This window comes from Humulus lupulus, chromosome 4, assembly GCF_963169125.1.
Source record: "Humulus lupulus chromosome 4, drHumLupu1.1, whole genome shotgun sequence".
Classification (NCBI taxonomy): domain Eukaryota; kingdom Viridiplantae; phylum Streptophyta; class Magnoliopsida; order Rosales; family Cannabaceae; genus Humulus; species Humulus lupulus.
In genome coordinates, this window is record NC_084796.1 from 186,591,895 (window position 1) to 186,617,527 (window position 25,633).

General features: G+C 35.2%; 1 protein-coding gene and 1 long non-coding RNA gene across 3 annotated transcripts; both read right to left on the reverse strand.

Moving 5' to 3' along the window:
* Window positions 1–5,288: 5,288 nt before the first annotated feature.
* LOC133829325 (uncharacterized) lies at window positions 5,289–6,365 on the reverse strand. The gene is made up of 3 exons (XM_062259121.1): window positions 6,189–6,365; window positions 5,877–6,058; window positions 5,289–5,456 (listed from the first exon to the last, which is right to left on the reverse strand). Exons 1-3 carry the CDS (start codon window positions 6,243–6,245, stop codon window positions 5,354–5,356), a joined length of 342 nt encoding a protein of 113 aa, XP_062115105.1. The 5' UTR covers window positions 6,246–6,365; the 3' UTR covers window positions 5,289–5,353.
* Window positions 6,366–9,559: 3,194 nt separating this feature from the next.
* LOC133829326 (uncharacterized) lies at window positions 9,560–10,999 on the reverse strand. Of its 2 annotated transcripts, XR_009891690.1 has the most exons (3): window positions 10,908–10,999; window positions 10,705–10,808; window positions 9,560–9,816 (listed from the first exon to the last, which is right to left on the reverse strand). It is a non-coding gene; the product is annotated as an uncharacterized LOC133829326 (long non-coding RNA). The 2 variants fall into 2 exon arrangements; XR_009891689.1 differs by lacking the exon at window positions 9,560–9,816 and having other exon boundaries at window positions 10,507–10,808.
* Window positions 11,000–25,633: the final 14,634 nt, after the last annotated feature.

Consider the following 25,633-nt stretch of genomic DNA (forward strand, 5'->3'; position numbering starts at 1 on the left):
TAATCAAAAGACTTGACGAATCAATAATTATCTGGTCGATGGTTGAACATGATCCCTTCACTCGAAACTGCCACGTGCCAACCACATTTAAGAAATCTTTCCACGTCATCGGGAGCAATTTTTGGGTAAACACAAGCCTTGAAGGAGCATCTCGCTCAACCTCTCGTTCTAGCGAAGCCAATAGATGGTGAAGTCCCAAATAATGAGAGATATGTAGAAAGTAGGTTCGATTACTCCTATTCCTATGGTCGTGCCTAAGGGCATATCGGTTGAAGTAGCTATTCATCTATTTGGCAATCACCGAGCATGCAATCAGCGCTGCTTTGGTGAAAGAAGAGAACATGGTACATCGCCCTGTGTACTATATTAGTAAAAGGCTAGTACGTGTTGTTAGGAAAATATGTATTGCCTCAATGGAAATGGTAAGATAATACAACTCTATGCAATAATATTACAAATAAATATTGATTGATTAAATAAAGTTACAACTCTATAACTGAAAATTACAAATAAACAAAGAAAAGGAAGAATATGATGAAGAATAAGAGAATAGTGAGAATACAACTCTAAGCAAAAGATTACAAGTAAAGTAAAGGTGTTTGAAACAAAATAGAAGATTACAACTCTTAAACAAAATATACAAGTAAATAGAACAAGACAATAAAAAGAAAAGTAATAGAATAAAATGAATAACATAAACACATGTAAACTCTCACTTACACAACCTAAGTGAAGAGGGTTGGGGATCACCAACTTGAACAAGGTTTAAAACCTTTGTCCAAAAGCTTATTTTCCCCTAACTAAAGCACTAAGGGATCTCTCTCAGTAATTGGAAATGCTTTATGGAATTATCAAGCCTCAAGGTGTTTCTAGCCAAGTGCTCTAATGGATAGAAAAATGTTGTTTCTTTCAAGTGAGTTATAGGCTCATATTTATAGAGTTTAGAGACACCCTTTGAGTTTCAAATTCCACCAACCCCCATGGCTATTACCAATGTTTAATTGGATTAATATGGAATTAAAAATGAGATTTGGGAGTTATTTGGGTTTTCTGAGCCGTTCAACAAAAATTGAAAAAATTGAAAAAATGGTTAGTTTTGGCCTATGGCCGCGGCCAGAGACATTAGTGGCCGCGGCCACTACTCTCTGTCCCATAGGCCACATCCACCAACATTCAGTGGCCACAGCCACTGACCATTTTCAGCACTTAAAAATGTGCTGTTTTTCCGAACGGTTCCAAACCCTCCCAAATGATTTTGTAACCCCCAAAACACATTATTGGGGTTAAAATCATATCTCTAATAGCCATTTCACATGTGGCTTTATGAAATTCATCTCAATATTGTGTCACACCAAATTTACACAATAAAGGGTAATATTTGGAAGTTACAAATTTGTAACACCAAATATGTTACATTATTTGGATATATCTCATATATCTAAATAATGTAACGCTCTATTATATGTTACAATATGTGACACTCTTTGTCACATTTATTTAATCTAAAACATTTTATTATAATATAATATAATATTACATTATATTATAAAATAATATAACATTCCCCCACTAGATTAAATAGTTATCTATTGTAACACTTATTTAATCAATCATTATATTTTGAAATATAACATATCCCCCACTTGATTAAACAAGAACTCTCTCTTATAGGAGTCATTGCATTAGTGCATAAAGCAAAGTGTTTTTCAACTTGAACTTTACTATAGTGTAATTATCACAAAATTTGTCGAAAATTTAGTTGCACTAGGCATTGAACCATCTTTTCATGATAACAAATCGGTGATAACACATACACCTTTGTGATTTTCACTTGAGCCCTCTATGTCTCGCTTTGCACCGTTAATGGCCATGTGCACTTTCCATTCATGGACGTTCTTGAGAATACTCCCAATTCTCATGTGAGGCGGCACCACACCTAGGTCCATATAGGTAGAATTCTTACAGTATTTTGTTACCAAAAATACTTGTCTTCACAAGACTGAATTCTATTAAAAAACTTTTCAGTTTTAACCCTCAACTTGGTAACACATAAGTTGTAACGCCCTGGCTACCCCAGAACAGTTACGGTGAACAGTGAGCCAGAAATTTGACTCGATACCCGAGTCCTTTTGTTAAAAACTTGCTTCTAAGTGTTATTAACAGGCTGAGGTGGAAAACCAGTAAAAAGGAAATGATGTATTTTATTAAGTATATAAACTGTTCATGCGCTCATCAAAACATTTACAAGTTATTTATAACACAAAATGGTCACTACTATTTCAAATTTACAACCCTGCCGACCTAAGCAGCAAAAATAGGGTAAACCCCCCATTTCCTCTGAGAACTCCTTGGCCTTGGTGGTTAAGCGGCCGCATATGTACACATCACCACCTAAGCTCTCCACTCAAGGCTAGGTGAGCTTTTTTGTCCCTTTACCTGCACTACATAGCACCCATCACTACAAGAAAAAATGCTTTTAATAACACCAAAAATGTGTTATTAAAACATACCATAGCACTTTTTGATGTGTTAAGACCGACTATGTTATCGTAGGTCAGGGTACTTTACATAACGTTTTATTATTGTTATACAGATGTGTTATTATACTGTCAACGATAACACACTATCTTTGTTATTTTAATAAATAGATTATATAACACATTTCAATACTTATAAATTTGTGTTATACTACACTTTAGTATAACACATTTTTGTGTTATATATTGAAGTTTGCATAACAAAATTCTTTACTTATAAAAAGTGTCATTGTAATAGATATTATAACACATTTTGTGTATTATTTTAATATTTAGATAAGTTTAAATTCTCATTATTTATTCTATTATATTTTTATTTTTTATTTATATAATTAAAATTAGCTTTCTAATATATACTAGCATCATCAAATGAACTTGATTTTCAAATAATAAAAAGTAAAAAGCATTCAACATTGTATTAAAAATTCACAAATTAGTTTAAAACATTCAACACTGTCATCAAATTATATTATAGCTCTCTGTTCGGAACGAGTTTCCTAATACGCAGCGGAAAGGTGGTGTTGTTGGCCTAGTATACAACAAAAATTTTGTAACATATTTAAACTACCTTTAAATATGCGGATCTATTAATATACATACATTAATCATAAGCAAGATAGTGATAGAAATCATACCTCTTGAAGCCTATCAAGTGTCCTTGCTATCTTCTCGTATTTAGAACGATCTTCCTATCCAAGCCGCTCCACGTACTCACACCAAGATCTTCCAAAGCGTTCTCTACACCTCAAGAAATGTGTGGGCACTTAGGGAATGAAGGATAGTTTATTTGTGATTCTTCTTGATGTACTCAACTCATGAGATCAAGAGAATAGGCCTGAGAATTGGTTCTTTATTTTCAGGGAGAGAGAAAACTATCGTTCTATTTTCACAGAGCGAATGTTCAGAGTAGTCTCACTCTTTTTTTTTTTCTTGTCTTAATAATTTTCTGATCAGCCATACTTAACAGAAAAAATTCAAAATTTAAAAATTAAATCTATAACCATTTTACAATTTAATTTTTAATTAATTAATTATTCCATTAATGAAAAAATCCAAAAACCAATTTTCGAATTATCCATTAATTAATTAATTAAATAAATAAAATTGAAAATCCCATCCCTGAAAAACACTGGTGCTACACGCCACACACAGTCCTGGACTGTGTGTGAACGTGTACCTTCCTAATTTCTAGGGATATTTGTTTTTCAATTTTTATTTAATTATTTATTCAAATTTCTTTGTCAGATAAGATCTAACAACCTGATAACTAATTCAAATTTGAATTCAAATTAATTATCTTTTTAATTAATTATCAAATATAATTAATTATTTGAATAAATATTAATCTTTTAAATTCAAATCCAATTTGAACTTATCAGATTATTTTCTCCCACTCAAATAAAGATATTTAATTAATTAAACCCAAATTTTTGAAATTAAATATTTAATTTATTATAATTTCAAAAAATTATAATTAATTAATTATTTAATTAAATTTCGAAAATTAATTTAATTATTTAATATAATTTCAAAAATTATATAATAATTAAATATTAATTAATTTGGTTAACTACAACTAATTTGTAATTAATTAATTAATCACCATTATCATATAATTGCATATTTGGCCTGAAGAACAAATTTCTTCCTAAATATGTCTTTAAACTATTTTCCCTTCATATCAACTCTTACCTTGAACAGTGTTGATAGAGCCGCTATGGGGACCTATGGACCTATAATTCCAAGCTCCAATAAATTTGAGATTATTAATTAAACTCTTTAATTAAATAATCTTAATTTATTTATCTCATGATTATTCCACTATAAATATGAGATTGAACTCTTGTAATTATAGACATTTCATTTACTGAGTACTTTATAATCATAAAGCGTCCATTGATTTAATCATTGCATACAACTTGACCCTCTAATAATGGTTCATAATTAATCGGGAATAAAATTACCGTTTTACCCTTTTAATTATGTCTTGTTTCCTTAAGTACCATTGACTCTACTAGTGAAGGTTAATTCATAACTAAATTATGAATTTGAGCTCAATAACCTTTCAGTCCCAAAAGTCAACCCTTAAGAGAACCATCATTCAATCTCTTGCGAGAAGGTATAGATTCCATATCTGTATACTATGTCCCCAGCCATCTATATTAATGAGTTCCCAAAACAAAAGTTTTTAGCCTGATCATTCTGACAGACCCTAGCAAGTGAATCAAAGAACTCATATAACATAAACAGGAGTTCATAGTAACCTCAGGATTAAGATCTATTTGTATATGATCATCAGTTGATATATTTAATTAATACTTCGAAACGGTATTTAACTAAGTATTAATAAACATATCTGGTCCAGTTCTATATATTCTCTAATATATAAAGCACCTCCACTAAAGTGTCCTACCACACTAGTGATCCAGATCTAGATCACATGTATTCATAATACTAGTGGACCGTACTTGCAGTAATTAATCTAAAGATTCCATAACTTTATTTTACTGTGAACTATTCAAGTTCATTTATCTCAAACACAATCCTCTCGTACTAATACGTGTTTGAGATTACATTCATGAACTTAGGAATTTTCCTGACATTTACATAATATTATCATAGAATAATATAGTCCATAAAATATATGCATAACAAATTCAATTTATTTATTTATTTCATAAAAACAATGTCCACTACATATGCTTTCAGGGCACATTTCCAACACTCTCAAGAGACAAAGACCCGAAAACTTAAACCAATAAATCTTAAATCACATGGTAAAAAAAATTATCGCATTATCACATATAAAGTGCATCCTAATGACCAAATAACAGCTCTCTCATCGATATCTGCATTACTTGGACAATCCCACAACTCAGGAGCTCAAAAAGGTGCTGAACAATGCTCAGATGCCCATTCCTACACAGCAAGCAATGAGTCCACCATCAATACAAGTACGAAATATTTAATGAAAGATGAAATCTATGTCCATTCCTCCATTAATTTGGCATATTCTAACAATAGGAACTTTTAAATTGTACAAATTAAAAATTCAAACATTTTGTAATTTGATAAGTTTTTTAAATGAGGCTATCCAAACAGTAACTAAAAATGCAAAAACTTGATAGAAAACCTCAAAACATGAACATATGTCAAGTCTTCACAAATATGCCATTAATTAAAAAAATTCAATATTTTGTTTATCTCTTAAGACTATGAAAAAATAAACTCGGACCTCATACAAATACCAAAGCATTGGATGAATGTCATTCATAGTAGGGTAACTGATGCATTGCATGTATGTGTGTGTTCGACTGGGGGAACAAAAAAAACACTTGCAATTGTAGTGCCTCAGAACGAGATCGAATCTGCCTCCTTGCAGGCCGAGCACTGCCAAAATCCATCAATATGGCTAGTGGTGGTTGTCCTTTCCCATGAGTTATGAGGACATTACCAGGCTTGACATCATTATGAGCATATGGTGGATCTAAATTGTGCATGTGCTCGAGTCCTACACAAAGCTGTTAAACAGAATTTCAAGTTCAACTATTTTACTATAAGTACACATCATTGTATCATATAGACGAGGAACTTAAACACAGGTGATAACATAACTCAGTTTAAAAAGTTTAAAGAAACATATCTATCTACCTGTCGAAATATATGAAGAACATCAGTGGTTGAGAATAACTCCTTTTTAGCTTTCATAGTGTTAGCATTGTCCAACAATGTTCCATCCAAATGAACTGGAAACAACAAATATGCTTCATGCTTCCAAGATCCTTCTTGTGTAGGCTGCCAACAGAGACAAGAAATCTAGGACCAGATAAGCAAAGAAGTTTTTCTAGCTCATCCTCACCAATATGTAAATCAGAATGACCAGCATAAACTACCATTAAACAATCAAAACTCCAAACTACAAACTTTGATTACTTATTTCAAATAAAAAATACTCACACAAATGATAAATTACTTATAATATAATCCACAAATCACTTTATTTTGGCCCTGGAGTCTTTTACTTTTAACTACTTAAATAGTTACAGAAATTTGAGCTTAACAATTCTGCCTTTTCTCTTTTAACTTTTAAAGTCATTCGTGACTTTGGTAGATAAATTAGGCAAGGTATCTTACAATCATAACAGTGGTCAATTACTGAATAAGGAAAAATATACAACAATGTTGATATGTACCATGCATAGCAAAATGCATGACAAAGAATAAAATAATCTCCATGAGCCAAAAGGACCCATGTGCCCATTGAGACAAAAAGATTAAGAGCCAACAAAATTTTAAGTTTCATGATCTCAGGACATTCCTAGCTTTTTTTTAGAGGCATTAACATCATGAGTTCTACGTTTTCTTAACCAATCTCAAGCTTTTGTCAAAATAGAAGAGCCACCTAACTCAAAATATTATATTGTAATTTACCATCTTGCCCCTGATCTTGGAGTGTCACCATTCACGATATGAAGGTTCCAGCTTGTTCTTTAAGTACTTTTTTTATCACTGATGAGAAGGAAAAAAGTTAGTTCATCTAATTCTCTTTAAAGACTTATTACAAACAGTTTCAGGATTTAATCTAATATTTTGTATCCATTCATGATAAGCACCAAATTAATGAATAAACTACATTTATACAAAGCAAAAAGAAAAAGGAAAAAAACTCACAAAGAATCGCATGTATTTAAATGTCATATTTGGAAAGTAAGATTGAATAAAGATTAGAGAAAAGTTTGAATCTGAAAACCTAATTAATCCAACTACAATAGGATAATTTAATCTAATGAGGAAAAAAGATATAATTTCTAATATAAACAAGAAAAAAAAATCACAAAGAAAAGCAAAACAGAAAATTGAACGAAATGATACAAAACCCCAGTACCTTAATAGAGGAAACCTGATCAATATTCGCAAGTACATCAATGGAGCATTCAAAAAGTCCATGCATCGAGTCCTGCTCAAGTTCTTTCATCTACAACAACAATTATCTAGTTTTAGTTTTGTAGTGATAACTGGATGTATAAATTTATAGCCTGCTAGTACTAGGATAGATCATCAAATACCTTAACCCAGTCATCCATAGGCATAGCCTTATTAACATCTTCAGAAGCATTGAATATGGAAAGTCCACTGTAGCATTTTAGAAAAGGGGCACAACCAGCCGAAAGAGCATAAACAGCTCCAGGCAATAGCACAACCATGTGCTCATTTAAAATGGAAGACTCCTACAAGTAAACAAACCAGTTAATATAACAATGAAGTTAATATAAAACAGTCAATCTTAAGGTTTGTAACAACAAAATCTATCAGGATATAGATGCGTAAGGTGTAGTGAAACATAACAAAAAGATTGAATTACATGCCTGTAAAGGAAGCCTAATTTTTTTTTTTGAACAAAAGAAGATATCTTTATTCAAAACCAACAGATACAAAGCAGTACAAAACAAAGCTGCTGAAACAAAGAGCACAGAAGCTAACAAACAGCCACTGAACTCACAGAACAACAGCTACCATCCTTCTACAATATTGATCAAGTAACTGTCCATTTTGCTAGCTCTAAGAAGACCCAAACCCGATATTCTACATTTAACAACATTCCTAATTTCAGAGCTAACACTACTGATGTTATAACAAGCTAATTCAAAAATGGAATTGTTTCTGTTTTTCCAAATGAAGTACAAAGAAGCTGCATAAACATCATTGAGAATCTGGTGCTGCAAATCTCTTGTAGCAGAAAGGCACCATTCCTGGAGCTCCACCTGAGAAGTCGGCCACCTAACGATCCCAAGCCAACTGCTAATTTCCCCAAACAGCCTTCGGGCAAAGTGACAGTCCAAAAACATGTGAAATTATCAGGAAATCCATTGAAAACAACTCTGAAATGATATGAATGTTTTTACTATAGATCTCTACGTAAAAACAATATTCGAACTTTCAGCTTCATCAAGTAAAGACCAAAAGAGCATATAGATCTAGGAATTGAGATAGCTCTTTCTAAAAAAGTAGTGTGCAATATTTTTTTAGAGTATTGAGTTCTATCTTAAAAAACAAAAAATTATTTATTGAATACAAGAACAAGTGTTTTGCAATTTTTTAAAAGAACAGATTTTGAAAACAATTTTTTTATTAAAAAAAACATAAATTTAAAAAAACAAATATCAATATTTCTCATCACTTTGTTTACATCATCATTTTGCAATCACTTTCTCTCATCATTTTACATCATCAATATCTACTCCTCGTTAGTCTATTATTATCTACTCAATCAACCAGTAAAGCCACAATAGATGAGTGATAAAAGAGTATTAATACCATTCTTTTTTTTAAATTGATAGAAGAGTTGTTCAATGTTCCACTTTTCTTTTTTACCCATTTTAAAGAAGAAAAAATGCAATTAATTATGAGACAAAATCATAAAGGAAGAGGAGAACCAAAATTCCTCCCAAGAAACAATCACGAACTATAAATAAAGAAAAGCATTCCCTCAATATCATTCACCCATAAAACCAATCGAAAACTTCAAAGAATCTTTTGGAAAAAAAGCCCCAATTAAACAGCCAAAACTGAAACATTCCCTAGCAATCTACCATTATCATTAACAACACTCAGCAAATAATTAGCCCCAAGCAACGCCAACACTTCAGAATGACAAAGTCTGTGCTAAAGCTTTAATTTCATCGGCTGTTCCGCATTGTTAAACAAATCTGGAAGGCCAGGATCGCATCAAATATCACATCCACATAATCACACATATCAATAATTTCCAAATAAATAATATATAATACATTAAAAAAACAATTAGAATGTATTCAAAACTATAGTGATCCGAACAATACTTTTCTCATAGTAAAAGAAAATAGACCAGAATTTTGAGTTAGGCTGACACCAAGAGATGCGCACAATTTGGGACACAAATCTGGCCTTGTGCCAGGTACTTAACAATATGATAAGTTGGCATCAAAAAAATGTCTTTGAAGATAGCTTTGGACAGAAATTGAGCTTTGTCAATTTCTTTATTAATGGAACTCAGTGTTTCATCTAATCTTTACATTGCTGGATTTAAGAGACTTATAATAGTATTTTTATTTTCTTTTGGAAAGGACTGCTTGTCATATATTTCTCTAGTTATGTATAAAAAAAATTATTGTGTGTGTGTCTCAACCCCTTCAAAACCATCCCGGGCATAACAAAACAAGAAACAGACATGCCATTCAAGATGACCCAAAACTGCTTTCAGGAGGCCTTTTCTAAGATGCAAAATGTCTCGAGAATCCCCCTGCATCAACATGAAGGAAGTTGATTTAACACATTATACATACAGCCTCTGTTGCTTGTATCAAGCTTTATATGACCTGTAACTACATTATTAGCATGTAATGGTATTGATATCATAATTTGTGTTTTATTTGATACTTTTCAAAATTAAATTGATATTTTTGACATTTCATCAATGTTTCCACAATATTTATGCTATATTTTGACAGATAAAGTTTTACACTCAGAAAAATATCAGAACCTTGGAAAATTCAGATATTTCGACAGAAATATCGCCGATAATATCGATTTTTTCATCCTTGATACTAACTAATTATTTTTTTTAAATCACCACTTTCCTCACATAGTCTAGCTGCTGAACTCTGTTTTTTAAAAAAAAAATCTCCATACTAGTATGTCCAGAAATGTTACTCCATCCCCTACTTACATCCGTACATTACCAAGTTTTTCATGAACTTCTTTCTACCTTTTCCACACATCAAAAACCCTGCTAATACATTAATTCCTGCAGTCCACTCTAAACATATGAAGCAAAAATACTTCCAAACCTATAAAGAGTAGAGCCTCGTTTCAGTAGATGAGCATCAATATAGACAAGACAATGATAATTGTTCTAACCAAAGCGTCATGCGTCACACTAAGAAGCCTAACCTCCTAATCCAAAGTTAACAAAAAAAATTTACAGCTCATCTAAAACCGGTAACCAGGGTGGTTATTTATATATTTAGTTTCCCTTAATATATTTTACAATGTTCACATCACACAACTTATAAACTATTAGACTCCTAAATTAAGGAAGGGGAGAATTGTTGCATTTTCTTTATAAAAAGTAATAACAATTACAAAAAAGGAAACTTGATATTGGCAAATCAATCAGTTTATGATTTACCATAGCCACTTTCCTTTTTTGAGCTCTTCTCTTAAACGTGTATCAGCATGCTCTCTCTTCACCCGCTTCTCAGATGATGATGGCTTATCTCTGTTAACACAAGCCTAAGAAGCAAAATCACATTAGATACCTCTTACCTGAATCTTTATCTCAAGAAATCTGACATAAATCACAACTTTTATAACATGAATAGAAATAACTACCCGATAGAATAAAGCAGCTGCAAGGTCAACAAGACCATACCGTGACCTACTTAAAGCTCCATATCTATCATCTTTAGTTGCCTCAGCCCTGAATAAGTATAGATTTAATATTATTTTTCTATTGATAAAGCAAGTTGTATAAATAAAAAGATGACATTCATCATCTGTATTACAACCTAGGCAGTAGCAAAAATGCTCCTTCTAAAACGTAGTGAAAGACAAAAACAAAAACAGAAACACCTTCCCATAGACATCTTAGATTACAACCACAAATACCAATAACAAATAAGAGTGGAGGATGAGAAGAATGCCTTAAACTCCTTATTATTGAAGATTCATATAGGTATAGATTCAATATTATTAGTATCAGCACCAAAATCAACAGTATAAACTGAGAGAAAAAAGGGAGAAAAACAAAACACTAACCCGGGTACACTGCAACTAGATAAGAAGCTCTGATCTAGTTCCTTACAAACTATATCGAGAAGTTGTTCTACCAGAAGACTACTATCAGCAACATCTCTAGTAAAATTTAGCTGTAACCTTGCATATAATATAAGTGCATCCTGCAAAACAAAAAACAAAGTAAGAAGGTATTAATATATGTACTTTAAGAATATGTAAAATAAAAATAAAAAATTGCTTTGAATGCTTCACTTGGAAACCTTAAGAGCTCGGTCACTAGAGTTTCTTTCAAAAGAGCAATCGTCACAGTAATAAGTAAGTTGGCAAATGGAAAATCATTGAAAAGAAAAAAAGAAAGAACATTGAAATATGAATAGATAAAAAGCTGCAGCAGTGGCTCAGATAGAAACAAATTCAGTCATCAAGTAACAAATATATACATGACAACACAATTTCCCAACATTTTCTACCTGATTAACTGCAGAATAAGCAAAGGGAAAGTATAGATACTGTTTGCCTTCAGGATCCCATATACATGATCCCTTTGCTTGAGAGAACACAACTGGTATTGGGTGATAGCTGCATTTCAACAGCTAAAAACTCTTAGACAAGTACTGTATTAGCATTTAGAAACAGCTGCTCATTAGGTTGCTCTAGCATAAGAAAATCAATACAAGGAAAACTATACACAAGATAATGTAAGTGAAAACTTCAGAACATCAAAATAATTATCTAACTATAGTTGTTCAAGTTGAAGCTAGATTTAGCACTTCCTGACAGGAATTACAAGACATTTTGCTGAGTTTTGATAGCAAACTCGAGCGACTACAAGCCATAATTGCAGCAAACAAAGTTGTAGCACCACCACCAAGTCCAACAACAAACATAGCCACAAAATATCCCAGCTATGGGCGGAGGTCAGAGTTATGGTGAGCAACAAAATAGCAACAGATATGACAACAATGGAGGAAATAGAGGTGGAGGAAATCGTGCTAGAGGAAGAGGAAGGTTTGGTCGTTTAAGACCCACTTGTCAGATCTGTGGAAAGTTTGGACACTCTGCTGTAGCATATTACAATAGGTTTGATGAATCCTATACTGGGAATGAAACAAATGGAGCTCAAAATCAACACAAAGGAAATCACTCAACTTTTACGGCATCACCAAAAGTAATCGACAATGATGCATGGTTTATGGATAGTGGAGCAAGCAATCATACAACCTTGAATGTGGGTAATTTGTCTAAAAAATCAGAATATGATGGTAAGAAAATGCTAACTATAGGTAATGGAAATAAAATTCCCATATCACATTCTGGTAGTATCTCATCCTCATATTTAAGCAAAAATGCACACCTCACAAGTAGTAGGAAGATTGCGATTATATATATATACATATTCAAAACAATATGATAAACATCATTCAAGATAAAAGATTGCGATTATTTAAAACTCTGTAGTAGCTGTGCTGATTGTGATTATAGAAGCCTTCTACATTTTGAGCTCCAAAATCAAATCCCTATAGAAAAGTATGATCACATATTTGAAACAACAAAAATGAAATCATAACTATCAGAGCTTTTAAGTTGAACTTTTGCAATATCTTAGGGCAATACAAGCTATATATGGCAGAATAAACCTTACACAACTCAAATGCAACACAACAACTAATTGGGCATCATAGTCACAAAAATACAAAAAATTTCAATAAAATAACTCTACAATAGTCAATACAATACTTCAAAATTTAGCAGTGATTCGAGAAAGTGATATAACATATATACCAAGAATCAAATTGCAAGTTAGAGCGTTACCAAACTTAGGCACATCAACTTTTTAAAATCTCCACAAAGTGAATGACTTCCAATCTGTTAGAAACCCTATAATCACATTCATAAAAGAAAACCATTTTCATTTTCAGATTTTCTTACCCAAGTTCCAACTACAAAATAATGCCAATAAGCAAAACAAAGTAAAAAAATCAAAACAAAAGTCACAGAATCATAACTTTACTAGTTCCACTATACATATATATATATATGATTTTGAATTGTAAACTGCTAATATACATAAAAAATAAAGGTCTCTTTGACCTCCATATTATCAGAACTCCACGGACAAGAAAACATGAGATTTATATATATAGTTAATTAACCTATGAAAAAGAGGGAGAACGGTGAGGTGGGAAGCTAGGGACTACCATGAACCAATCAACAACAACAACAAATAAGAAAAAAAAATCCAAGAGGAAACATACAAGATCTTGCTTCCACCATGCGTCGAGGTGATGAAGACACACACAGCATCGTCGTCCTCCTCCTGGGCAGATTGTATAAGTGGCGGGCAAGCTTAATCATCCTCCTCCTGGGCAAATTGGTTGAGAAACAAAGAGAGAGAGAGGGTAAACGAAGAGAGAGAGAGGGGGTAAACACAGAGAAACAAGAGAGAGAGAGGGGAATCGGGGACCGACTGGTGGGTTTTTTTCTTTTTTTTTTGGTCAATTGGACCGTGTGAAAAAATTTGGGGGGCTGGGGAAAATTAGGCGCCAAATTGAAATTAAGTCCAACCTATATACATATACACTTATATATATTATAATACAATTTTGAAAGTGTTAAATTTTTGTGTTATGGAAATGGGTTTTTGTTGTAGTGCGTGAGCCAAGGCTCAGCAAGAAAACACAATATAACATGATATAATATCAACAATGATCATAATAATCATTCAAGACTATCAGTCCAAAACAGATAAGTGACAGTCACAAAAGTCACTAAATTGGGTATAGCTCCCTTTAGCCTTCTGACGATAGGGTCACCGGGGCTTAACAGATAAGTGAACATTTCACTAGCTTAAACAGAATAGGTGCATGGTAACTGGTCACCAACATAACCTTCCTCATTATCATAGAGTCATAACCCTGGAACATCGTTCCCTAGCCATGTGACGAATGGTCACCTAGGCCTCTGGCCCTGGCTCTCAGTAACTAGTCTTAGACTAGCCAAGCACTTATAAGTTTCATCGACCTTAGGGTCAGTCCAGCATTAATGCCTTAGAGCCATTCAACACTGATATCGATTAGATATAATCTTCATTCGGCCCTGCGTTCAGGACGCTTATGCCGTATCTGACTCTTAGGTCAGTGTCCCTGACTAGTCAGTGCCATATACAAGTAAACAACATTCACTAGCATTTAATATGCAATACATGTCCACATTTATCAATCAACATGCCTCAATAACAATCATGCATGTCACATACACAGGGTGTAGTTTTCTTACCTCTAATTCGAGCTAGAACGAATAAAAGAATGACCCTTGAGAACGATCTGACTTTTAGTCCTTTAGCGGTCACCTACTCATAACCAAATAAGGAACACCATAAAAAAAAAGATAATCAAGGGTTCCCAAACCAAGATCTAGCCTCCAGGACATCAATCCCCACTAATCCGGGTAGTAGGAACGATCCCGAGGCCTAAAACCATGTTCCCGGGGCCAAAACACTCAAACGAGCTTAACCCTGCTCAAGGGCTGCGGCCCTAACACCTTGGGCCACGACCCCTAGCCATAACTGAAGCAAGGGCTGCGGCGCCCAACAAGCACAAATTCTCCCACCTGCTTCTTCGAGCTAGGGACGCGGCACCCCAAGAATAGGGTCGCGGCCCCCAACCCAGAACCTGCCCAAACACAATTTCCAACATCCTAAAGCCTCCAAAATCATGCCTAAAACTTTCAAATCATCAAATAAAAGTTCCCAAGCTTCCCAATGATCCAAAACCATCAAATCCCAAGGCTTGAACGAACCAAAAACTCAACGATTCACAAAAGCCAATTCTAAGCTTAGAAACTCTAAAAACTCAAAACTGTAAACTTAGATTACCTTTGATTAGGTTGTTTCTCGTCAAATCCTTCGGTAAAGAAGCTTCTAATCTTTCCTAGGATCGCTATGCCTTGATTCTTGCTTGATTCCGACTCCTAGAACTCGAGATTTCTTCGAATATGCTTCGAACGGTAAAAATGAGCTAACGGGAAAGAACGAGAGGTTTTCTAACGTACGTTCTATCTGACAAGCTACTTCAAGCTTAAGTAACCTCAAATAAAACCTAGTGCTCGGGGTCTCAAAAACACCCCCGGGGACATTGTAGTCAAAACTTCCAGAATTTCCTCATGATCTTAATAACTCTCAATTTATCATCAAATAACATTCCCATAACTCAATATCCCAATAAAAGACCCCCGTTATGACAAAACTGCTAATCCATAATATAAGATTGTCTCATGCCGAATAACTCGAATATATCTCCATAATAATGGAATCTCATTCACAAATCACAATATTCACCCAAATACACAAATATACCCTTAACGGGCCAAATTATCAAAACACCCTGATATTCAAATGTGGACCCACATGCATGCATATAACATCATATTATAACATAATTCACATAAACATGCATATATTCATTTAATGGCATAATTAAACAGTTATGGCCCTCCCGGCCTACTAATCCAGCCATTAAACCGCATTAAGGATTTCGGGGCATTACATAAGTACTCAATATCTCAGATGGGATTTGTTTTTAGTACAACTAATATTCACTTGATTGACTTGTTGTTACCTATTGAACCTAACACTAGTTGAATAACTAGTGTTAAGATAGGTTACCATCAATCGTGAATCTCTTTAGGGAGTTTAAGTCCCATCCCTCGAGATGATGCAGCCACTAAATCCCTCGTTAGTGGCTTAGTGAAAGGATCCACTAGATTTTTGCTTCTTCTCATATAGGATATTGAGATGACTCCTATTTGAATCAATTATCTTACATATCCATGTCTTAGACTAATATGTCTAGACTTCCCATTATATACTCCGATGTATGCTCCAGCCAATGTCGCTTGGCTATCACAATGTATCGATATAGTATATACATTCTCTTTGATTATGGGAATCTCCATCAACAGACCCCTTAACCATTCGGCCTCTTCGCCGGTAGCAGCTAGAGCTATAACCTCTACTTCCATAGTGGAATGAGATATACAGGTTTGTTTCTTGGAACCCCAAGAAATTGCACCTCCACCAAGTGTAAATACCCAACCAGTTGTGGAAAAGTTGTCCCCAAGATTGGATATCCAACTTGCATCTGTATATCCTTCTAAAATTGAAGGAAATTTCGAGTAGTGAAGGCTTAGTCCTTTAGTTTTCTTGAGATAACCTAGGACTCTTCCAATTGCCTTCCAGTGATCCACACTTAGATTACTTGTATACCTACTAAGTTTACTTATCGCAAATGCTATATCAGGTCTAGTACATTGGGTAGCGTACATTAGACTCCCTATAGCACTAGCGTACTCCAATTGAGCCACCGCTCTGTAATGCCTCGAATTCTCCGATGCAGTTTAATGGCTAGATTAGTAGGCTGGGAGGGCCATAACTGTTTAATTATGCCATTAAATGATAATATGCATGTTTATCAGAATTATATTATATTATGATGTTATATGCATGCATGTGGGTCCATATTCTAATTACAGGGGTGTGATGGTAATTTGGCCCATTGAGGGCATAATTGTATATTTCTATGCACATCGATGATAAATTGTTGAGACCACATTATAATGTGGGTTTGTTCGAGCTATTCAGCATGAGATGATCTTGGATTATTGATTAGCGGTCTAGTCATAACAGGTTTAAGTTTGGGGCTCGGGATGAGTCTCGGGGTGATTTTAATGATTAGAGCGTTACCGGGTATTAAAGGGTAAAGGGATATAAATTATTGGTGTTTGAGATTATCGAGAATAGCGGGAATTGGAGAGCGTTAATTATGATTAACGAGATAGGTGGGGAATACCAATTTTGCCCTTGGGAGCCTTTGGAAACCTTTAATTAACCTAGGGGTATAATGGTCTTTTTACCCCTAGGGTAAGCCATTTTAGGCTGTGAAAGAAGAGGAAAAATAGAGTAACTTGAAGTGCTTCTCCCGTACCTTCTTTTTCCTTCAGTTTCCTTTGAGATTTTTGAGCTATTCTTGAGGATTCAAGCTTAGGAAGTAAGCCTTGGGAGTTTGGGAAAGTGTTCCTCCATTGAAGAGCATCACAAGCTGATCTTTGGGTAAGTTTCTAGCCATTGAATTCTCTGGTTTCCCTGTTTTAGTTCTAGTTTTCTGTTGTGATTTCTAAGTTGAATCCTCGGTTTTGTTGGGAGTTTTGACTAGGGTTCTTATGGTTGTGATGTTTTGGGTATGTGAGGATGGTTTTTGGGTTCATTTGGCACCAAAAATGGGATTTGGAAGCATTGGAAACAAGTTGGAATCGAAGGAGTCGAAGAAGAAGGTTTCAGGGGAGTGTTGATCTGGAGGTAGTGCTACAGCGCCCACCCTAGGGCGCTATAGCGCTACACAGGATGCATTTGGGTATTTTGGGGGATTTGAGAATAGCGCTGGGGCGCTAGGGAGCAGCGCTATAGCGCTACTCTGTTCCTTCAAAGTCCCGTTTTGAGTATTTTTAAGGGATTTTGCTTTGGGTTTCAATCCTTAAGGCCCGTGATCGAATCTACCCACCGTGTGGGTATGTTTCGAGGTCCCGGGAGTGGGGTTTAGGTTAAGACCCTTTCATTGTTGAATTTCATTAATGGAGGTTAAAATTGGTTATGATTAGGTAACCGCTAAGGAATCAAAGGTCGATCGTTCTCAGGAGTCGTTCTTATTATACTTCCCGCTCAAACCAGAGGTAAGAAAACTTCACCCCATATGTGACATGCATGGTTGTTCATGAGGCATGTTGATTGTGTAAATGTGGACATGGATTGATTATTGAATGCTTAGCAAATCTTGCTCACTTATGCATGGTACTGACTAATTAGTTAGATTTGGCAAAGGTGTCAATATCAACTGTGAAGCTGGTACTTATTAGTCAAGTTCGGCAATGGTATTGGGCACTGGTCACACAGTGATGACTTATAAGTCAAGACGACCTTAGCGTGTTCAACGCAAGGCAATAAAGATTAGATCTAATCAACATTTGCATTAAATGACTCAGAAGAGTCACTCATCTGTTAAGTTAGAGACTTACCCATTAGTCTCTCATCTGTTCAAGGCTAGTGACTTACCCAGCAGTCACTCATCTGTTTAAATTAGTGACTTGCTTGTTAATCACTCAGTATGGTTTACTAGAACCTCAAGTGATATTCACTCATCTGTTTAAGAGCTATAAGCTCTATGTGATTATAATAATAATCATTTGATAATGTTTATATGCAATACTGTGTTTTCTTGCTGGGCTTTGGCTCATGGGTGCTATGTGGTGCAGGTAAAGGGAAAGAAAAGCTCACTCAGCCTTGAGTGGAGAGCTTAGGTGGTGATGTGTACATATGCGGCCGCTTGACCACCACAGCCAAGGAGTTCTCAGAGGAACTAGGGGTTTACCCTATTTTTTTCGCTTAGGTCGGCGGGTTTGTAAATTTGAAACAATAATGACCATTTTGAGTTGTAAATAGCTTGTAAATGTTTTTATGGGCCCATGGACAGTTTTATGTATTTAATAAAATATATCCTTTTCTTTTTATTGTATTCCACCTTAGCCAGTTAATAACACTAGAAGCACGTTTTTAACCAAAGGACTCGGGTAGCGAGTCAAATTTCCGGTTCACCGTAACTGTTCTGGGGTAACCAGGGCGTTACACGCTCTTCCTTCATTCTTCTCTAGTTTTACACTATGATCGAATGGAGTATTGACATCTGTAACCTTCAGATGGTTAAATTTGTTCAATACTTTCTCAACATAGTGGGCTTGCCCTAATGCAAAACCCCAACTATGTTTCTTTACTTTGATGCCAAGTATGGTGTCAACTTCTCCAAGATCTTTCATCTTGAAGGTTGATGATAGAAACCTCTTCGTTTTTTCTATCCCTTTCATGCTATTACTTAGAATAAGCATGTGATCCACATATAAGCAAACAATGATCACATATCCCTTACAAGTTTTGGAATACAAACACTTGTTTCCATTATTATGTCTAAACCCATTAGACATGATGGCTAGATCAAATTTCTCATGCCATTGCTTAGGAGCTTGTTTCAATCCATATAAGGATTTTACAAGTCTACATACTTTATGTTCATATTTTGTTAGGAAAAACCCTTCGGGTTGTTCCATATAGACCTCCTCATTGAGGTCACCATTAAGGAATGTCGTTTTGACATCCATTTGATGAACATACAAGTTATGTATAGAAGTTAAAGCGAACAAAATTCTTATAGAAGTTGTTCTTACAACAGGCGCATAGGTATCGAAATAATCGATACCCTCTTTTTGCCTAAACCCTTTAGCTACTAATCTAGCTTTAAAGGTTTGGATAGTGTCGTCAGTGTGGTATTTTCTTCTAAATACCCACTTACACCCAATTAGCTTAGACCCCGGTGGGAGGTCTACCATTTCCCAAGTGTTATTGGAAAGAATGGAATCCATCTCATCATTGATGGCTTCTTTCCAAAATGCACTATCTCTCGATTGCATAGCTTCTCTATAAGTCTTAGGATCATCCTCAACGAGAAGTACAATAGGAATTTTCCTAATAACTTCCTCTCTATTTACTTCTCCCATGTAGAATGAAATTCATTGAGAATCTATCTCATCCACTACTAGACTTTTATGATTTTTAAGCCTTTGACTTCTTCTAGGTTCAAAGGGTTGCTTTACATCCTTTTGAGAATTCTCCTCTTGAGAATCAATTTTGGATGAAGAAGCTTGAGAATTGTTCTCATATAACAAATTCTCCTTTAGAGATGTTGAAGCTTGAGAATTGTTGTCAGATAACATATTCTCAAAAATTCAACTTCTCTAGATTCAATCACAATATTTGACTCTAAGTCTAATAGCCTATAAGCTTTACTATTGTTGGCATAACCAACAAAAGCACACTTTATGGCTCTTAAACCTAACTTTGTTCTATTAGGTTTGTTTTTCTTGCAATATGCAAGACACCCCCACACTTTTAAGTACCCTATGTTGGGTTTTCTTCCTTTCCATAACTCATACGGAGATATCTCATTTTTCTTCATCGGTATTCGATTAAGAATGTGACAAGCGGTTAAAAGCACTTCACCCCATAAGTTGAAGTTCAACTTAGAAAACACCAACATAGAATTTATCATATCTAGATAAGTCGTATTTTTCCTTTCGGCAACACCATTGTGTTGTGGTGTATAAGGTGTAGTGCACTCATGAATTATACCATTTTCTTCACAAAATGTATTGAATTCATTAGAGAAGTTCTCTCCTCCTCTATCACTTCTTAGCACCTTAATCTTTTTATTTAGTTGATTTTCAACTTTTAATTTATACAATTTGAAAGTATCAAAAGTTTCATCTTTATGCTTTAAAAGAAACATATAGGTATATCTACTAAAATCATCTATAAAAGTAAGAAAATAACTTTTACCACCTCTAGTTAAAACACCATTTAATTCACAAAGATCACTGTGGATTAAATCTAGTAAATTAGATGATCTTTCTACACTAGGAAATGGTTTCTTAATCATTTTTTCCTTAACACATGTTACACATTTACCATAGTTTTTAATATTGCATGCAATCATACCACATTTAACTACTCTTTTCATGGTTGAAAAACCTATATGCGATAGCCTATGATGCCACAAAAATAAAGAACCATACTCGACAATATATGCGGAATTAGCATTTTTATTGATAACATTGAAAGTTACATCATTGGTGCACAATTTAACCATACCCTCACAAGAGTACCGTTTTCCCAAAAATACATTAGATTTGGTAAGTATAAGTTTACCAGACTCAAAAACGGCTTTAATGTCGGGCTTTCCAAGCAAATCACCATTTACCAAGTTTCTACTCATTTCAGGAACATAAAGTACATTCACTAATGTAACTTTCTTGCTGGAGGTGAAAAAGACTTCAATGGTACCTTTGCCAAGTACCTTGGATTTTCCCTCATTGCCCATTTGAATCTCATGGTTGCCCTTTGACTCTTCAAAGGTCTTGAACAATGATTTGTCATAGGTGACATGGATGGTGGCACATGTATCATACCACCACCATTTCACCTTGCCTTGGATTGCATTCACCTCACTAAGGGTAGCAACTGTGTTTTCCTCTTGAGTTGCGTTCACCTTAGGTCCTTGTTGGTCTTTTTTATGCCGACACTCTATAGCATAGTGACCCTTTTTCCCACACACAAAGCAAGGACCTTTCTCGCCCTTAAACTTGTTTGGGTTGGTTTTTGGACCCAAAGGTTTCTCGTTACCCTTTTTCCCTTTGTTTTTGGGATGTTTTGGTTGTGACAACGCATTTTCTTTGGAAGTCTCTCCATTAGACCCCTCCACAAGGCTAGTAGGTGCTGTTAGAAAATATGTATTGCCTCGATGGAAATGGTAAGATAATACAACTCTATGCAATAATATTACAAATAAATATTGATTGATTAAATAAAGTTACAACTCTATAACTGAAAATTACAAATAAACAAAGAAAAGGAAGAAGATGATGAAGAATAAGAGAATAGTGATAATACAACTCTAAGCAAAAGATTACAAGTAAAGTAAAGGTGTTTGAAACAAAATAGAAGATTACAACTCTTAAAAAAAATATACAAGTAAATAGAACAAGAGAATAAAAAGAAAAGTAATAGAATAAAATGAATAACAGAAACACAAGTAAACTCTCACTTACACAACCTAAGTGAAGAGGGTTGGGGATCACCAACTTGAACAAGGTTTAAAACCTTTGTCCAAAAGCTTATTTCCCCCTAACTCAAGCACTAAGGGATCTCTCTCAGATATTGGAAATGCTTTATGGAATTATCCAGCCTCAAGGTGTTTCTAGCCAAGTGCTCTAATGGATAGAAAAATGTTATGTCTTTCAAGTGAGCAATAGGCTCCTATTTATAGAGTTTAGAGACACCCTTTGAATTTCAAATTCCACCAACCCCCATGGCTATTACCAATGTTTAATTGGATTAATATGGAATTAAAAATGAGATTTGGGAGTTATTTGGGTTTTTTGAGCAGTTCAACAAATATTGAAAAAACTGAAAAATGGTCAGTTTTGGCCTGTGGCCACGGCCAGAGACATTAGTGACCGCGGCCACTACTCTCTGTCGTACAGGTCGCATCCACCAACATTCAGTGGCTGCGGCCACTGACCATTTTCAACACTTAAAAATGTGTTGTTTTTCCAAACGGTTCCCACCGGGGACATACAAGATAGCTTGACTAAATGGCAAACTAATAAAAAACTACTGGAATGGCGAACATCTTTGCCAGTTCTATCAGTGAAGTTGTTGAGCGGCGACACAAATTTTAAGTTGTAAATGTATTATTTTTTAGTTATCTATGTAACAACCATTGTGCTTATGATGAATGAATGAATTTAATTTTTTAAGTTTCACTTAATTCTTTAAATTTCTTTCAACGATGGACTGGTCACTTTAGACCTGTCAACCCCATCGGATCATGTTCAATTTTGGTCCTTGAGGGACGTATCGACCCATAAGATTCAAACAAGAGACTAATCTGAGGAATTGTCGCCATTATGGATCATGTTCGATCCTGGTCTTTAGGGGACCCATCGACCCATAATGTAACGTCCCAAATTTCTTAATAAGGCTTAGGGCCTTGATTAGGGGGCCAGGGTGAAAAATTATGGAAATTATGTGATTATGTGATATATTTATGTATCAATATGTGATTATGTGAGTTATATTATAATATGATTTGATATGCATGTTTTGGTGTATTAAATATGCATGTGGGGCCATTTATGATTAATTGGGTAATTTTTGTAATTTGGCCCATTATGGGTATATTTGGAATATATGTGGTATGTGTGGGGTACTACATAACTATGTGGATATGTTTGGGTTACTCAACATGAGCCGATCCTAGGGAATAAGGTTATGGGAAAGTCACAACGGGACTCATACTTGACTTGGAGTGAGTCAAGGGGTATATTGGGTATTTAGCACAATACCGGGATATTGTGTAATGGGAATGATTATTTGATGATATTTTGGGAGTTAGTGAGATAAGGAGGGAATTCTGGGAATTTTGACTATTTTACCCCGGGGGCATTTTTGGGACCCCAAGCATTAGGATTTGCTTGAGGTTACTAAAGCTCGAAGTAACCAATTAGAAACATAAAAGAACATTAAGTATGTTCTCTCTCTCTCTCATTATCCCTTTTTGACACCGTTCGCATTTTCGAAGGAAACTCGAGTTTTATGACTCGGATTAAGGCAAGGATCGAGTCGTAGCAGGTCTAGGGAAGATTATAAGCTTATTAGCCAGAGGATTTAATTGGGAAATGACTCAATCAAAGGTAATCCAAGCTTTATGTTTTAAGTTTTCAAGTTTTTAAGCTTTGATTGGATTTTGTGTTTTGATGAGTTTTTGAATGGTTTAAGATTTGGGTTTTGATGGTTTTGGGCCATTAGGATGTTTTGGAACTTTGTTTTTGAGATTTGGATATGTTTGAATAGGTTTTTGGAGGATTTTAAATGGGAGAAAACGTAGAAAATGGTCGGGTTCGAGGTTGGGTCACGACCTTGTTCTAGCAAGTTGCGACCTGTGTGAACCCAGAACCAAAATGGTTATACCTTGGGGGCGCGCTGTGACTCTAGAGAGCCAAATCGCAGCCTGCACCCTAAAGCCCAAGTATAGAGCTCTCTATCAGGGAGGCGCGCTGCAACCCCTAGGGCCAAGTCGCGGCCCGCCTGTGCGGTTTTATTTACTCTTTTTTTTTATGAAACTCTATATTATGGTTGTGACTAGGTTATCGCCAGGGGTTTGGAATCAGGATCGTGCTCGAGGGTCGTTTATTGGAAACTTGTGCTTGGACCGAAGGTAAGAAAACTGCATGCAGTATGTGAAGCATGTGATTATGGCATGGAATGAATGTTGAATATGGAATTGATCAGAGCTTGAGTCTATGTAAATGTGCATGATCATAATTATGCTAGTGATTGTTGATGAAGCATGCGAGTGCTTTATATTTGGATATCTGTTGCATTGTGAATGCCGGAATACATTGTTTATCTGAGCTATGCACTGACTTATTTGTCAGAAATGACAATGGTGTTTAGTATTGGTCGTGAAGCTCTGACTTATCAGTCGTGATTGACAATAGTACTAAGCATTGGTCGTGTGGAATTGACTTATGAGTCAAGAGCGGCAATAGCGCATTGAACGTTGGTTGATATGATTAGATCTAATCAACAAGAGCATTATATGCTTATTCGACCTATTGGTCAAAGAAAACTAAAGTGCTTGGCTAGTCTAAGACTAGTTACTCAGAGCCAAGGCTAAAAGGCTCAAGTGACTGGAACGTCACATGGCTTAGGGCGCAGGACCCCAGAGTGACTTATTAGTCATCTATTCAGGGTGCAGGACCCCAAAGTCACTTAATATTCATCTATTCAGGGTGCAGGATTACAGATTGACTTAATATTCATCTATTCAGGGCGCAGGACCCCAGATTGACATAACATTCATCTACTCAGGGGCGCAGGACACAATAATCATTTATTTGTACTTGCCTACATGCATGAATAGGGTAATTACTGCTAGGCATGCTTATTATGATTTGATGACATGTTATTAACTGCTTATGAGCATGTTTGAGTTTTCTTGTTGAACCTCGACTCACGGGTGCTATGTGGTGCAGGTAAAGGTAAAAGAAAGTTGGACCATCCTTGAGTTGGAGAGTTTAGGTGACGATGTGTACATTTGCGGCAGTTCGACCACCATGGTCAAGGGTTTAAAGAGGAACAAGGCTTAAACCCTATTTTGCCGCTTAGGTCGGCTGGTTGTAAATCTTTTATTGTAATTAGCCTTTTAAATGTATTTTGGGATCCCAATGTATATAGTAAACATTTTAGTGAAACATTTGTATCCTTGACCAAAAGTTTTAACCCTAAACCGTTAATCACATTTAGTTACACAATTATGGCCAAATGATTCGCTTAACGAGTTTAGCACTATTTAAAATACACAGTGTAATGGACCCTGGGTAGTAGGGCGTTACACATAAGATCCAAACAAGAGACTGGTCTGAGGACCTGTCACCATTATGGATCATGTTTGGTCTTGGTTCTAGAGGAACCTATCGACTCATACAATCCAAGCAAAGAGACTGGTTGTAGGACCTTGTCGCCAAATTATTTGATCATGTTCGATCCTGGTTCTTGAAGAACCTATCAACCCATACAATCAACAATAGAGACCGCTCCTGGACCTTGTCGCCAAATTATTTGATCATGTTCGATCCTTATTCTTGAGGAACCTATTGACCCA